The following is a 15,267-nucleotide window of genomic DNA, read 5'->3' on the forward strand; positions in this document are numbered from 1 at the left end:
TCAGATGCAGGTCCTATCAATAGAAGATGCCCTGGTTTCCCTCCATTTTTAGTCCCAAGGTTCTCTCCCCCTGCCCCCCAGGTACCATTACAGGTAGCCCTCGGCTTACAACAGTTCATTTAGTGACCGAAGATACAGCTGCAGGTGAGGGTCTATCCCCTCCTGGGAGGAAGACACAGTTCCCTTGCCCGGCTCAGATGCAGGTCCTGTCAATAGAAGATGCCCTGGTTTCCTCCATTTTTAGTCCCAAGGTTCTCTCCCCTGCCCCCAGGTACCATTACAGGTAGCCCTCGGCTTACAACAGTTCATTTAGTGACCGAAGATACAGCTGCAGGTGAGGGTCTATCCCCTCCTGGGAGGAAGACACAGTTCCCTTGCCCGGCTCAGATGCAGGTCCTGTCAATAGAAGATGCTCTGGTTTCCACCCCATTTTCGCTCCCAGAATCCTGTCCCGTTCCCTCCCCAGATTACAGATAGTCCTCAATTTACAACCATTTCGTGACAGTTCGAAGTTACAACGGAAGGTGAGGGTCTCCCCTCCTGGGAGGAAGACCCAGTTCCCTTGCGCTGCTCAAAGGCAGGTCGTATCAATAGAAGATGCTCTGGTTTCCCTCCAGTTTCAGTCCCAGAGTTCTGGTTCCCCATCCAGATTATTCCATGGGAGGAAAAGGGGAATTTGCATCTCCAACTCTGGTTACAATACAGTCCAGCTTTGGAGACAAAAATGCAAGTTGTAGAGACTTTGGTTTCCCTCCATTTCCGGTCCCAGAATTCTGTTTTCCTCTCCACATTATTCCACGGGAGGAAGAGGGAATCCCAGGAAAATCTCCACCAAGGGATATTGTCCAGTTTTGGAGGCAGAGGAGAATCCACTTGTTCCAATATTTGTTTTAACTTTTGCCCTTCTTTGACCCTGGCTATGTTTTAAATTGCAGGGCCAGCCAATGAAGATGGACACCGTACCTCCTGAAGGTGGAGAAGACCTCTCTGGTCTCTCTATGGAGCAGCTGTTGGGCTTCTCAGAGGAGGATCCAAATCGGATCTTGTTGCCTGGTAAATGATCCTGGAGTCATTTCATTCTTCTGTCTCTTCTACACATCATTTCGGCTTTAATTTATAGCATGTCTCAGCCAGCATCCAAATATTCCAAAAAAGGAGCCATGGTGGTGCAGTAGTTAAAATGGAGTACTGCAGTCTAACTCTGTCCACTGCCAGGAGTTCGATCCTGATCAGCTCATGGCTGACTAAGCCTTCCATCCTTCCAAGGTTGGTAAAATGAGGACCCAGATTACATCTAGGCACATACTGTTAATCTTCAATTTACAGCCACGAATGGGATCAGAATTTCTCAGCAAGTTTTTTTTTTAAGTGTCATGCCTCATTTTATGACTTTTTTGCCACGTGGTTAAGCGAAGCACGCGGTCATTAAGTAAATCTGGCTTCCTTGATTGACTTTGTTTGTCAGAACCCAACTGGGAAGATTGCAAATGGTGATCACGTGACCCCTGGAAACTGCAACTAACGTAACTACTTGTTGATTTGCCAAGTATCTGAACTGATAACACACAACCATGGGGATGCTTTGATGGTTGTAAGCAGATAACAGATAATCAGAGTTGGAAGGGACCTTGTCAGTCATCTAGTCCAACCCCGCACCCAAGTGGAAGACCCGGAAGACCCTACACCATTTCTGACAAATGGCAGTCCAATCTTTTCTTGAAAGTCTCAAGTGATGAAGCTCCCACAACTTCCGAGGGCACGCTGTTCCATTGATTGATTGTTCTCACTGTCAGAAAGTTTCTCCTTATTTCCAGGTTGAATCTCTCCTTGTTCAGCTTCCATCCATTATTCCTTATCCGGCCTACAGGCACTTTAGAAAATAGCTTGACTCCCTCCCTCTCTGTGGCAGCCCCTCAAATATTGGAAGACCGCTATCATGTCTCCCCCGGTCCTTCTCTTTACTAGACTAGCCAAGCCCAGTTCCTGTATGTTTTCGTTCATTGTATGTTTTAGCCTCCAGTCCCCTAATCATCCTGGTTGCTCTTCTCTGTACTTTTTCTAGAGTCTCAACATCTTTTTTATAATGTGGTGAACAAAACTGGATGCAGTACTCTAGGTGTGGTCTTACTAAGGCTTTATAGAATGGTATTAGTACCTCAGTTGATCTTGATGGTATTCCTCTGTTTTATGCAACAGGATTGCATTAGCTTTTTTGGTTGCTGTTGCACACTGCTGGCTCATATTTAGCTGGTTGTCCACTAAGACTCCAAGATCTCTCTCACAGTTACTGCTATTGAGCCTGGTTTCACCCAGTCTATATGTGACTTGGTTTTTCTTGCCCGTGTAGGGCTTTACTTTTCTCTACACTGAATTTCATTTTGTTAGATATGGCCCAATGTTCTAGTCTGTCAAGATCCATCTGGATCTTAAGCCTATCTTCTTGGGTGTTAGCTATTCCTGCCAGCTTAGTATCATCTGCAAATTTGGTAAGTTCCCCTTCTATTCCCTCATCTAAGTCGTTAATGAAGATATTGAAGAGTACTGGGCCTAAGACGGAACCTTGTGGCACCCCACTGCTTACTTCCCTCCATGTAGATTTAGACCCATTAAGGACTACTTGTTGAGTATAGTTTGCCAGCCAGTTGCAAGTCCATCTTGTGGTCGTGCTATCTATTCCACTTTTTTCTAGCTTACTAAGAAGTAGGTTGTGATCTACTTTGTCGAATGCCTTGCTGAAATCTAAACATATTATGTCCACAGTATTTTGCTGGTCTACTAATTTAGTCACTGTGTTGAAGAATGAAATAAGATTGGTTTGGCATGATCTGTTTTTAACAACCCTTGCTGACTGCTGATTGTTGGGGGCAAGAGGCTGACTCTCTAAACCGCTTAGAGAAGGCTGTAAAAGCACTGTGAAGCAGTATATAACTGCTATAACAGTATATAACTGCTATTGCTTAAGTGCTATTGATGTTGTTATTCTTTATCCGTCTCCTTTTATCCTGATCTCAGGGAAGCCAAGACTGTGGATGGAAACCACTGAAACATCTTCTCTGTCGGGTGGAGCTGAAACATCTCAGGTGAGGAGCCTCATTAGGGCAGGAACATCTGTGGGAGGGGGGCATTTGTGTCATGAGCATTGAGGTAAATCCCTGTTGGGAGAATGAGTGTATACAGGGAGACGTAGTGAGAGAAGTGTTGAATAATACACACACAGCACACAGATACACTGTACAGTAAATGTAGGCTTTTACTTCCAATAAACATTTAAGCAAAGTTCAAACAAGCAGTCCAAGTCATTCACAGGTAAGGCAGTCAGTGTTCAGTTCAGGTATAATCCAAATATCAAAGTCCAGTATCAAAAACAGTTCAGTAACAGACTTACATCAAATCCAAGAATAACAGTCAATTAGGAGGAACAGCAATACTCTCCAACAGAAGGAAACAGAGACTCACTCACACTCTCTTCTGAGACTCCAAAACAACCAGGTTTCTGGCTCCATCTTATGGCCGTTTGAGAAACCACACCCAATTACAGTTTTAGGATTCTCTTAAAGGTACAGTATTAAAATGTCTATCCTAGTTTATATATTTCCAATCCAAATATCTGTTAGGTGACTTACATTCCAAACAATGAGCACAAAGGAGATTGAGATCAAAATTTGGCTTCATTCATAGTTCAAGGTGATTGCTTAAGCATAACTTACTGAAGAGCTGGTAGACCAAATTTAAAACCAAAGTTATGGAAGGTAATAATACTTTCTCTGTAAGGTTATAGTAACAGAATCTTGGAAGTCTGAGAGCACCTGCCTCCTCCCTCCCTTTATCGTGATGAGAACTAGGCCGTGACACACCTGAGAAATGTTCTCAAATTACATTTCTGTCCCCAATTTGTTAACGTCCATTAAAACATTAATAGGCCAACTCAAACCAGTTAAAACAAATCAGAGCACATTATGGCACATGTTGAAGCCGATCCCAGTTAAAGGTTCTATATATGTGAGGTATGGACTTTTTTACATCAAAATGGCATCTTTTCTTTAAAAAAATGGAAGTTTTGACACAAAAAATAGATGCGACAAACTGGTTTACCTGAGATGAATTGCAGAAGGAAGAAATTCTAATGAGACAGGAAGCTGGCCAGAGAGAGAGCTATTAAACCTAGCAGTACATTATGTCAGAAAAGGAGCATTTTCTCTCTCATGAAACTCATTTTTAGGATATTGGAAATGTGGAAGTGAGGTTTCTGGCACTTCTGCTGAGGACCATATATCCTTCGAATTCCAGGGCTTGGTGTCCTTTGAGGAGGTGGCTGTGTATTTCACGGAGGACGAGTGGGAGCTGCTAGATCCCAGCCAGAGAGTTTTATATGGAGAAGTCATGCTGGAGAATTCTAGGAATGTGGCTGCTCTGGGTAAGGATCCCTTTTCAATTGGATTCAGTTAAGTGTGGAAAGTCTTTTTTATTGTCCAAACTCTGACAAAGCATGTTCAAGGTTGAGGGAGACATTCTGTTTTCCTTTTGTTGTTTTTTTCTTGTGATTCCAAAGTAAATACATGGAAAAATTGGTAGATTCTACCCAGGACTCTTTCTCAACTGAGCTTTTATTCTTACTTCAAGGTTACTTATTGATCAGAGGAACATCATATTGGAAGGAATCTTGAGGTTCTTCTTATTCTTCTCTGCCCAGTTCTCTTAAGTCAGAGGTGTCAAAATCGATTTCATTCAGGGACGCATCAGGGTTGTGTTTGACCGCCGGGGGTGGGGTGGTGGCTAGGGGACGTGGTCAGCTCGACGTCACTCATGTAAAGGGCGCCTGTGGTGGCCCGAGCACTCTTCCAGCGAAAATGGGCTCCCAAGCTCTGTTTTTGGCTGCGACAGCCTCCTGCAATGCTCTGCCAGCGAAAATGGAGCTCGGCGGAGCCGCACACAGCCCTCACAAGCTCCGTTTTTGGCTGTGATGGCCTCCTGCAACCCTCTGCCAGTGAAAACAGAGCTCGGGAGGTCTGTGTGTGGTCCTCCCAACTGCCATTTTTGCCAGCAGAGGCACTTTGGGCCGGTCCTTTGCTGTTTCCGGAGCAACCCCACAGGCCAGATTGGATCCGGCCCCTGGGCCTTGAGTTTGACACCCTGGGCCTTGCATTTGAGTTGTTCAAGGGACACCAGGTTAAGGAACAAAAGTCACGCAAGCTAAAACTGGTTTTATATCATAGTAACAGAATCCTGCAAGCCTGAATGTACCTCCCTGCCCACTTCTCTCCTTTGTCTTCCTGAGAATAGTGAAGGCCTTGTCTGAGAGGTTTTCTCATGTTACAGTTCTGCTTGGGACTCAGGTTTTTTTTAATCCGACCTTATATCTCCTCTTGTCTTTCATTGCTTCTTCCTATTACATAACCTCCTTCATCTGTCTTAGTCTTCCCTTCCATGTACCCAGAGAAATCTGAGTCTGGACTATAGGAATGAAGTGCAGAGGAGCTACTCCAATTTGCATGCTCTGAGTATCTATCAGAGGCCGTCTCTAGAAGCCAAAGTGGGTTCTTCTACCACTCTAGGAAGGGAATAATGGACTTTCAATGTATTTCAAACATTATATTTTTAGAGATTTCTTGATGTTTGTGGGCAAACTTTACTGTGGGACGAATAGGATAGGGATGTATTAGACATCCATTTCCCTGTTACTTGAAATGCCCCCATGAATTTCAGTCAGCATGTGACTAAACAGTGGAGGATATTCCTGAAACTGCATTTGCTAGGATAAATGTCAAGGGATCAGTTGAAGAGTTACATCCACAGAAAGTAAGTTGGACTCCACTCAGTTGTGAAATAATAGAAAATAGTTGTAGCTCAGGTTTTAGATTTTTGGCAGTGGTTTGCTCTCCAAGCTGGTTTCAATCTAGTTTCTAAACATTTCGTTACCAGACTAAGTAACACCATCAGCAGGATTTTCTTGTCTTGTTCTCCTTAGCTTATTCATGTCTTGTGTGCCCATTTGGTCAGTTGGTCGTGTGATTGGTTGTCCGTTTGGAGCTATATTTAAATTCTGAGTCGCTGATTGCTTCTCTTGTTGATCGGTCATTTGAATGGTCTGGTTTCTTACGTATTCATATGCTCAGGAGTTCATGGCCACCATGACAGCCAAGGGTCCATCCAGGTTATCCAGGGCGCAACGCCTAATAGTGGTCATATGCCTGCCCTGATTTAGAACTTAGAATAACTTTATTGTCACTTTGAATGTACACTAATCATCATACATTAAAATGAAATTTCATTGCATACAGCTCTCAAAGGGTCCCCACCTCCAATATACACTAGAAAACATGACAAAATGAATAAATAAACGATGGATAAAAATCAATTATTATTTTTAAAAAAATTAAAAAATCAGATTTTTAAAAAATTTAAATTGGATTTTTTTTTATGCTTTTGGAGTAAAAATCTATCAAAATATACATTAATACTTCAGATACATTAATAATTTAGTTTATTCAGCATGAAATGGAGCTTAGTTATGTAGCATGAGGCTGTATATTCTGCAATATTTATATTTTTGATGAACTCATTCAATGAATCCAGGCTGATGATAGTAACGATTAACTTTTTTTCTTTACTTTTTTTTTCCAAATTAGCTTATTGGCAGGAGCATGAGAATAACAAGAACCCCAGCATGGTAGTATTCCAAATGATAAAATCTGAAAAAGATGTGCTTGAAAATCAAGGACCATCACAAAGGAGTTCAAAAAGTTGCATAATGAATGAAGGAATAAAAGTTTCTCCTTCTGGTCACAATGAAATCCGTGACCTCCCAATCCATCAAATTCCCCAACAAGAAGAGGGAAAATATCTCCGATGTGTCAAAAGAGACAGAGAGAAATCTGATTTCAGTGAACATTGCCCAATGCAGAATAAAAAGGAAAAATATGAATATGAACAGAACGGACAAAGTATCAATCATATCCCTCTTGCTTTATATAACCCATCATACGTCAAAGAAATGGCATATACATTTATAAATAGTGGGGGGATTTTCAATTTGAACAGTCATCTTATTTCCCATAAAAATGCGGAACCACTTGAGTATGGAAAGGAATTTAATCAGAAACAATTGAATGTTTTACCCGAAAAAAAACCCTCAAGAGAAAAACCTTATCCATGTCTTCAGTGTGAAAAGACATTCACTCAGAAAGGTAAACTTACCATACATGAAAGGATCCACACAGGGGAGAAAACCTATAAATGTCTGCAGTGCGAAAAGATTTTCACTGAGAGACGTAAGCTTATCATACATGAAAGGATCCACACAGGGGAGAAACCGTATATATGCTTGGTGTGCGGAAGAAAATTCAATCAGCGTGGTCAACTTACAAGACATCAACGAACCCACACAGGGGAGAAGCCATATACGTGCCTGCAGTGTGGAAAGAAATTCAGTGGGAGTTCAAACCTTATGATACATGTAAGAAAACACACGGAGGAGAAACCACATATATGTTTGGAGTGTGGGAAAAGCTTCCGCTACAACAGTGTCCTTGTTTGCCATAAAAGAATCCACACTGGGGAAAAACCATACAAATGTGTGGAGTGTGGAAAAAGCTTCAGTCAAAACAGTAGCCTCTTGCGACATAAAAGAATTCATACAGGAGAGAAGCCGTATCAATGCCCGGAGTGCGGAAACAGCTTCCGTCAGAAAAGCAGCCTTTTGCAACATAGAAGAATGCACACAGGGGAGAAACCATATACGTGCCAGGAATGTGGAAAGCGCTTCAATCAGAGCAGTCACTTCATTTGCCATAAAAGGGTTCACACAAGAGAAAAACCATACAAATGCATGGAGTGTGGAAAAGATTTCAGCCAGAACAGTAGCCTTTTGCAACATAAAAGAATTCACACGGGAGAGAATCCATACAAATGCACCGAGTGTGGAAAAGGCTTCAGTAAGAACTATAAACTCTTGCAACATAAAAGGATTCACACGGGGGAGAAACCGTACAAATGCAAGGAATGCGGGAAGAGTTTCAGCTGCAGCAGTTATTTTATTTGCCATAAAAGGATTCACACAGGGGAGAAACCATATAAATGTCTGGAGTGCGGAAAAGGTTTTAATAAAAGCAGCCGTCTTACATCTCATAAAAGAAAACACACGGGAGAGAAGCCATATCAATGCACAGAGTGTGGAAAGAGTTTTTCTTACAATTTTGTCCTCCGATCCCATCAACGAACGCATACTGGGGAAAAACCATATACCTGCCTGATTTGTGAAAAGAAGTTCAGTGGACGTTCAAATCTTAGGATCCACATAAGAATCCATACAGGAGAGAAACCACATAAATGTACCGAGTGTGGAAAGAGCTTCCGTAAGGACAGTAACTTTATTTGCCATAAAAGAATTCACACGGGAGAAAAACCGTACAAATGCCTGGAGTGTGGAAAGAGCTTCACTCAGAACGCGAACCTTATCAAACACACAAGAATTCACACGGGAGAGAAACCCTACAAATGTGCGGCATGTGGAAAAAGTTTCAGCCAGAAAAATCACCTTTCTCAACACGAACAGACCCACAAAAGAGAAAAATCATAATTCGGGAGCTCTAATTCCAAGTGGATTTTTTTTTCCATTTGAAAAAGAACCTCGTGGGAAGAATAGAAATATGTGTAAAAATATGAGCAATGTTCAGTTGGAGAGTAGCTTTATCAGACCTAAAGGAGGATCCATGTGAGAGAACCATAAAAATACCTGAAGCGTGGGAAGAGATGCAAAAGGGTTTGTTTCCCTTGTTTCCCATAAGAGGTTTTGTTTTGTGAGAATTTCTGGAACTGCAGAGGCACTTTCAGTACCAGCCCTGGCTTCTCTTTTTAAGAGAAATTACAGGCACAAATTCACATAAAGATAAATGTGCATTCAAATAAGCCACACAGAGTTTAAATGTGTAGAAGGAGCTGATTCATTGGAGAAAACATAGAGGATATCATATGGCCAAGAAATCATTTTACAAAGATCTCCAATTGTAGGTTCCAAAGTGGTTCCATTCAAGAGAGAAACTAAATGAACATGGAAAGGGTAGTGATAGCTGAAACGTCAAGGTGGCCCTAAGGAAAAGCAGCTTCCTTTCCATTACTTGAAAATGAATCGGCCTCATTGCCAACTTTCCCCCCTCCCCAGATTTCTTTCCTGTTATAAAGAAAATGGCTGCCTCGAGTTCCTTCAGCTCTGAGGTAAGTGCACCTGTGGGTAAATGGAAGTGGGGAAAACATGGTAGGTCTCCTTCCCGTGACCACCCGTTCACTATAAACCAATTTCTTCTTCCAGGCCATCCCTTTGGGCAACACTACAGTCTTCTGGTTCTCTTTAGAATTCTCTTTTATGGCCATCTCCTCTAGTACTTAAGGTACCTCTAAACCTTTCAGCTATTTCTCTATTCCTGGGATTTCTGCAGCCTCCTGGGAGACCACAGGGCATGCCTGGCTGCCTTTCACTCCTGACTCCTGTCTTCCTGGAGCCCAACTGCAGAGTGTTCAGTGCACTTTCAGAGTTACAGGCCTTTCTGAGGGTTCCTTTTCCCCTTTTTTCTGGGGTTCCACAGCTTCCTGGATGATCTCTTGGCTTGTTTTGACCTTTTCCACCTCCCCATGGTACTCCTGGGTGAGAAGTAAATCCAATTCTGCAATAGAATAAAATAGAATAGAATTAGAATAGAGTAAATTGACATTTGAAATCAGAGAAGAAGAACACAAGCAATTTTATTATGATATGGGATTTGTTTTATCAATGGTTGGATAAAAAGACATGGTAAGGTAACAGAATAGATAATTTTGTTATAGAAGATTAATAGATTGATACAAAATATGTGGACATATATAACCATTGGATGACAGCATAATACAATATTGATGGAATAAATAGCATAGTCATGGATGATTAATAATCGATAAATGGATAAGTATATGTTAGTTTGACAATGTGAGATTGATATAAATTGTGAATAATGATTATGAAAGGATTGCACAAAAGATTCAAAACCAACTGACACACTGTATGTATAAAATAGAAGATGGTTTTATGTTCTTTATGTATTGTTTGTGTATGTTTGTCTTAAAGAATAAAAACTTTATATAAAAAGAATTAGAATAGAATAGAATAGAATAGAATAGAATAGAATAAGCTGAAAGGAATCTTGGAGGTCTTCTAGTCCAGCCCCCTACTCAAGCAAGAGAACCTACACTATTTTAGATAAGTCACTGTCTAGACTCTTCTTAAAAACATCCAGTGATGGAGTGCCCACGATTTCTGGTGGCAGGTTGTTCCGCTGGTTAATTGTCCTCACTGTTAGAAAGTTTCTCCTTAATTCCAGATTGCTTCTCTCTTTGATTAGTTTCCAACCATTGTTTTTTGTCCTGCCCTCTGGAGAATAAATGGACTCCCTCCTCTTTAGGACAGCCTCTCAAATACTGGAATACTGCTATCATGTCACCCCTAATTCTTCTTTTCTTTAGATTAGCCAAACCCAAATCCTGCAGGTGTTCTTTGTATGTTTTAGTCTACAGGCCTTTGATCATCTTAGTTGCTCTTCTCTGAACTTTTTCCAAAGACTCAACCTCTTTTTTGTAGTATGGTGACCAAAAAACCCTATCTCTTGGATGTATGTCTTTCCATCTCTTCTCACCTTGGTTCTCCCCAGGGATCATAGCAACCAGACAATCATGTACGACAGCAAACCTCCCCTCCTCCTCTTCCTCTTCTCTTCACTGAATGGATAGATTGACCTTCACTGTGCGTACCTGGGCCAGCTGATGCCTTTGGATCAGTGAGGAGTGAATTTTATGTTTCCAATCTGCTCACCCAACAAGCAAAGCCAGAATATGAGTAGAAGTTGAATGTGATGCACATAAAAAAGGGAAGTCTGTAGAGATACTCAGTCATTCAGGTCATGGTTGTCCCAAAAGTGCTTGTTAGGAGACAACTGGACTTTCTTGTTTTTTCTTTGAAGACGTTTCGCTTCTCATCCAATAAGTTTCTTCAGCTCTGACAGGATGGTGGGGAACGGAAGGATTTATATTCCTTGCAGACAGCTAGTCACTTGCATCCTTTTAGAGGGTTGTTTAACCATTTGGAGAATTATCTGTGTCCTCAGAGTCACCTGAGTGGTTCCTGTAGTCTGATTGTGCCATTGTTGATATCATTTTGAGCCCTTGATTGCGGCTGAATTTGTATTTATCCCTTATGTTCTCAGCAGTGTTACTTGATGTTTTTAATTATTTCTTTTCTTCCAGCCTGCAACACTGATGCTCCAGATAATCTAAATTCTAGTGGCTCAGCTTACCTTCCAAGATCTGCCCGGATTGGTTACTGCTGCTACTTGTTGAGGCTTAAATGTATATTCACAAAAATACTTTTAGAGTATTGTTAAAGAAAATGTGTTGAATGGAACACCTGAGGGAAGGAGAAAAGATGGAAAGAGCCTCTCTAAGAGGAATGCTGTCGTAGAAGCATTGCCGTAGATTCTGGAATTAAAAAATAAGGATGAGAAAGAATACTACAAGATATGGGGTAAATTTTATCAATGGTGGGAAAAGAAAGGAAGGACCCAGAATAAAAAAATAAACAGGATTTGTAGAAAGGGCGGCTACAGATAAAAACTAACTGTACAAATGTATAAATGTATATAAAGTATGTATTATATAGTATAACATGTATGTCAGGACGATCATACCATGTCCAATGTTTTCATAATTTAATCAATAAAATATGTTAAAAAAAGAAGAGAGCACGAAGTTGCAATGATGGTGTTTTGGGTTTGTTCAGGAAATGTGAAAAGGATGAACCTGGGAAACTTGAAGACACAAAGTGAAGAGGGAGCAAACTGAACTAAATGAACTGAATCATACCAGGAAGGGCCAGTTCAAATCCAATGCTTGTGAGAAACTCTTCAGTGCATGAGATTGTCCAAACCAATATGGTGGCCGTTCAGAAAGGATCCTGCTGACTCTGTGTTTGTCCATAATTTATTAAATAATGGGTTTGTCTGGCATCATTTTTCATCCAGTCAAAAGAGATGCCATCAACACCTCAGTTAAATAGCTGTTTCCCAATTGTTTTTTTGATGTTCTTCACTCTGGCTTTCAGAGTTCCTATTCTCCTCAACTTCAATTATTGATTGATTGATTGATTAAGCATATGTATCTTGCCAAAAGTGACTCTGGACAGCACACAGCAATAAATAAAACAACCACTTTAATACCACTTTATAATGCCTTGGGAAGGCCACATCTGGAATACCGCATCCAGTTTTGGTCCCCACAATATAAAAAAGATATTGAGTCCCTAGAAAGAGTGCAAAGAAGAGCAACAAAGATGATTAGGAGACTAGAGGCTACAACAAAGAATGGTTGCTGGAATTGGGTTTGTCTAGTTTAATGACAAACCAGGGGACTAGGGGAGACATGATAGTAGACTTCCAATATTTCCAATATTTTGGGCTGCCACAAAGAAGAGGGAGCCAAGCTATTCTCCAAAGCACATGAGGGCAGGGCAAGAAGCAATGGATGGAAACTAATCAAGGAGAAAAGCAACCTAGATCTAAGGAGAAATGTCCTGACAGAATGATTGTAGTAACAACTTGCCTCTAGAAGTTCTGGATGCTCCAACACTGGAAGTTTTTAAGAAGAGATTGGACAACCGTTTGTCTGAAATGGTACAGAGTTTTCTGCCTAAGCAGGGGGTTGGACTAGAAGACCTCAAAGGTCTCTTCCAACTCTTTCTATTCTATTCTACTCTGCTCTACTCTATTCTCTGTTCTATTCTAATTTTATGAACACCACTGTAAAATATTTAAAAAATCTAAAAAAAAAAAACCCAACAGCAATAAATATCATCAAGACAAAACAAAATAGGTGGAGGATGAATAAAAATGGCCCCCACAGCAATCAAGCCGTTGAGATTACTTTCCGTTTCCAAGGGAAGTTCAGGCCTGGCAGTATAAGCAAGTCTTGAGGGCCTTTCAAAAAATCAAATGTCGGTGGAGGATATTCCACACTAGCAGAGAAGGCACATTTCTTGGGTCTTGGCAGATGCCCATTCCAACCGATGGCCTCTGCAAAATGTAATGGGCCAGCCTGAGGTAACTCAGGACAGTCCCTCAACAGCAAGAGGGTCTTTTTGTGTTCCCTCACACTGGAAAATATGCTAGTTGTCGCTAGTTGTTTCCCTGCCTTCCTTCCTTGGAGGTATTTCCCCCTTCAGACCAAGGGCATTTGCCATGGGAAGAAGGGGAGCTGCCCATATTTAGCAGGCAGGAAAATAACCACGATTGAAAAGAATCCCAGAGTGGAGATTTCTGTGTGGATTTACAAGATGTTGGCTGCTTCCCTGCACCGGGCAGTCACCGAAGGACATTTCTCACTGAGGGAAGAGAAGACTTTCCTTATTTCGGGATAGAGCTTTAGTTCTGGGGCAAAGAGAGGAAACCTTTTGGAGGAGAGGTTTTGTTTTTTGTTTTTTAAAAGCAGGATTTAACATTTCAACTGGAGAGAAAGTTTGGTCTAGTGCAGGATTCCCCAACCTTTCTGGGTTGGCGGCTCGGCCCTGCGGGGCAGAGGGGATGGTTTTGTGTGAGGGGCAGGTGGGTGTGCACACAGCTTCATTTGTGTGAACAGGGGTGTGTGCACTTGCACCAGTGAAGTTGTGAGTGTGTCGGTCCGCCACTCACACGGCCCAATTGCAAATAGGCCAGAGATGGTATTCAGCAGGTTCTAACCAGTTCTGGAGAACCGGTAGCGGAAATTTTGAGTTGTTCGGAGAACTGGAAAATACTACCTCTGACCGGCCCTGCCCCCATCTATTTTCTGCCTCCCAAGTCCCAGCTGATCAGCTGGGTCTTTGGTTGCCCTGCACAGGAGAACGGAGCTGGAAAGCAGGTTAGTGGGGGTGGGGAGGGAATGGGAATTTTGCAGTATCCTTCCCTTTCCATGCCCACCAAGTCACGCCCACAGAACCGGTAGTAAAAAAAAAATGAATCCCACCACTGGAATAGGCCACGGTCCAGTAGTGGGCCACGGCCCACAGTTTGGGTATCAACTAAAAAGATACTCCTTCGGTCTTTTTTGCTGCCAGAAAAAGGGAGTGGGGGAAAACAAGGCATTCTTGAAATGCCTAGATATCAACTCAGCAGCCCAAAGTTGTCCAAGCATAAGGTTATTGGAGAGCATGATGGATGGATGACTCTTGGAGACTGATGTGTCCTATTGGAAAAGTCACATCCAGGGGCTGGGGGAAAGACCAGGGTCAAGGGGGAAATGTATGATGTGATTTAGTACCGCCTGCACCCAGCCACATATCAACTGGCAATTTCTAATAAACCAATTTACTTTTTCTGAGATGCGGCTAGAGACTTTTGCTTTGAATGAGGGGGATTTGTTGAAGCCCTGACATTGGGGATCCCTGGTCTAGTGGTTAAGGCACCAGGCAAGAAAGAGGGGACTCTGAGTTCTAATTCTGCCTTAGCCATTATAAAGCCAGGTAGGTTACAGATTAACAGAGTTGGAAGGGACCTTGTAGGTCATCTAGTCCAACCTGCCCACCCAAGCAAGAGACCTTACACTATTTCTGACAAAAGGTGAGTTTGGGTCAGTCATTTTCAGCCCAACCCACCTCACAGGGTTGCTGTGAGGAAAATAGGAGGAAGAAGGTGTGTAGAATATGTTCGCTGCCTTCAGTTATTTGTAAAAAAATAAAGGTGAGGTACAAATTGAATAAATACATCTTCCCTGCATATGACATCTTGTGTAGATTTCTGTTACATTTTTTTTAATCCATGGCATTGCATTGATCAGTTCTTTGATGAGCCTCCAATTTTGTTGCCATCCCAGACAAAGGTTTTTACAACTATCCTTTGATCCAGGCACCTTCTGTGAATTTTACTGGTGTTCCAAAGATGGTAAAATTAAAGTTGCTTTTGAGTTGGTTTCCAGGTTATTATTGAAATAGTTTGGAGTTGAGTGTAAGAAGATGATATTTTAACAAGAAAAAATGCCCCAAAAGTAAAATGTACAATTACGATAGATGGATGGATGGATGAATAGATGGATGGATAGATGGATGATAGATAGATAGATAGGTGATGGATGGATAGATAGATGATAGATAGATAGATAGATAGATAGATAGATAGATAGATAGATAGATAGATAGATAGATAGATAGATAGATAGATGATGGATGGATAGATGGATAGATGGATAGATGGATGGATAGATAGATGATAGATGGATGGATGG

At 41.6% G+C, this 15,267-nt stretch overlaps 2 protein-coding genes across 5 annotated transcripts in view; one reads left to right on the plus strand and one right to left on the minus strand.

Annotated features, from left to right (window-relative positions):
• LOC113432072 (vomeronasal type-2 receptor 26-like) overlaps nucleotides 1–15,267 on the minus strand; it is a 492,433-nt gene that overhangs the window by 289,824 nt on the left and 187,342 nt on the right. The gene's annotated exons all lie outside the window — the stretch shown is intronic.
• LOC148131965 (uncharacterized) overlaps nucleotides 1–15,267 on the plus strand; it is a 114,046-nt gene that overhangs the window by 22,159 nt on the left and 76,620 nt on the right. For 2 of the 4 annotated variants that reach the window (XM_087953821.1, XM_087953822.1), the window contains exons 2-6: nucleotides 936–1,053; nucleotides 3,013–3,080; nucleotides 4,288–4,414; nucleotides 6,627–9,210; nucleotides 11,266–12,059. In XM_087953821.1, the coding sequence (XP_087809947.1) occupies nucleotides 945–1,053; nucleotides 3,013–3,080; nucleotides 4,288–4,414; nucleotides 6,627–8,575 (2,253 nt within the window). In that variant the 5' untranslated portion in view covers nucleotides 936–944 and the 3' untranslated portion in view covers nucleotides 8,576–9,210; nucleotides 11,266–12,059. Of the gene's footprint in view, nucleotides 1–935; nucleotides 1,054–3,012; nucleotides 3,081–4,287; nucleotides 4,415–6,626; nucleotides 9,211–11,265; nucleotides 12,060–15,267 lie in introns of those variants that run through there. The other 2 variants (XM_087953818.1, XM_087953817.1) reach the window with 2 other exon arrangements.

The sequence above is a fragment of the Notechis scutatus genome, chromosome 2, assembly GCF_049901735.1.
Source record: "Notechis scutatus isolate UNSWTSFEM ecotype Mainland chromosome 2, rNotScu1.2, whole genome shotgun sequence".
Lineage (NCBI taxonomy): Eukaryota > Metazoa > Chordata > Lepidosauria > Squamata > Elapidae > Notechis > Notechis scutatus.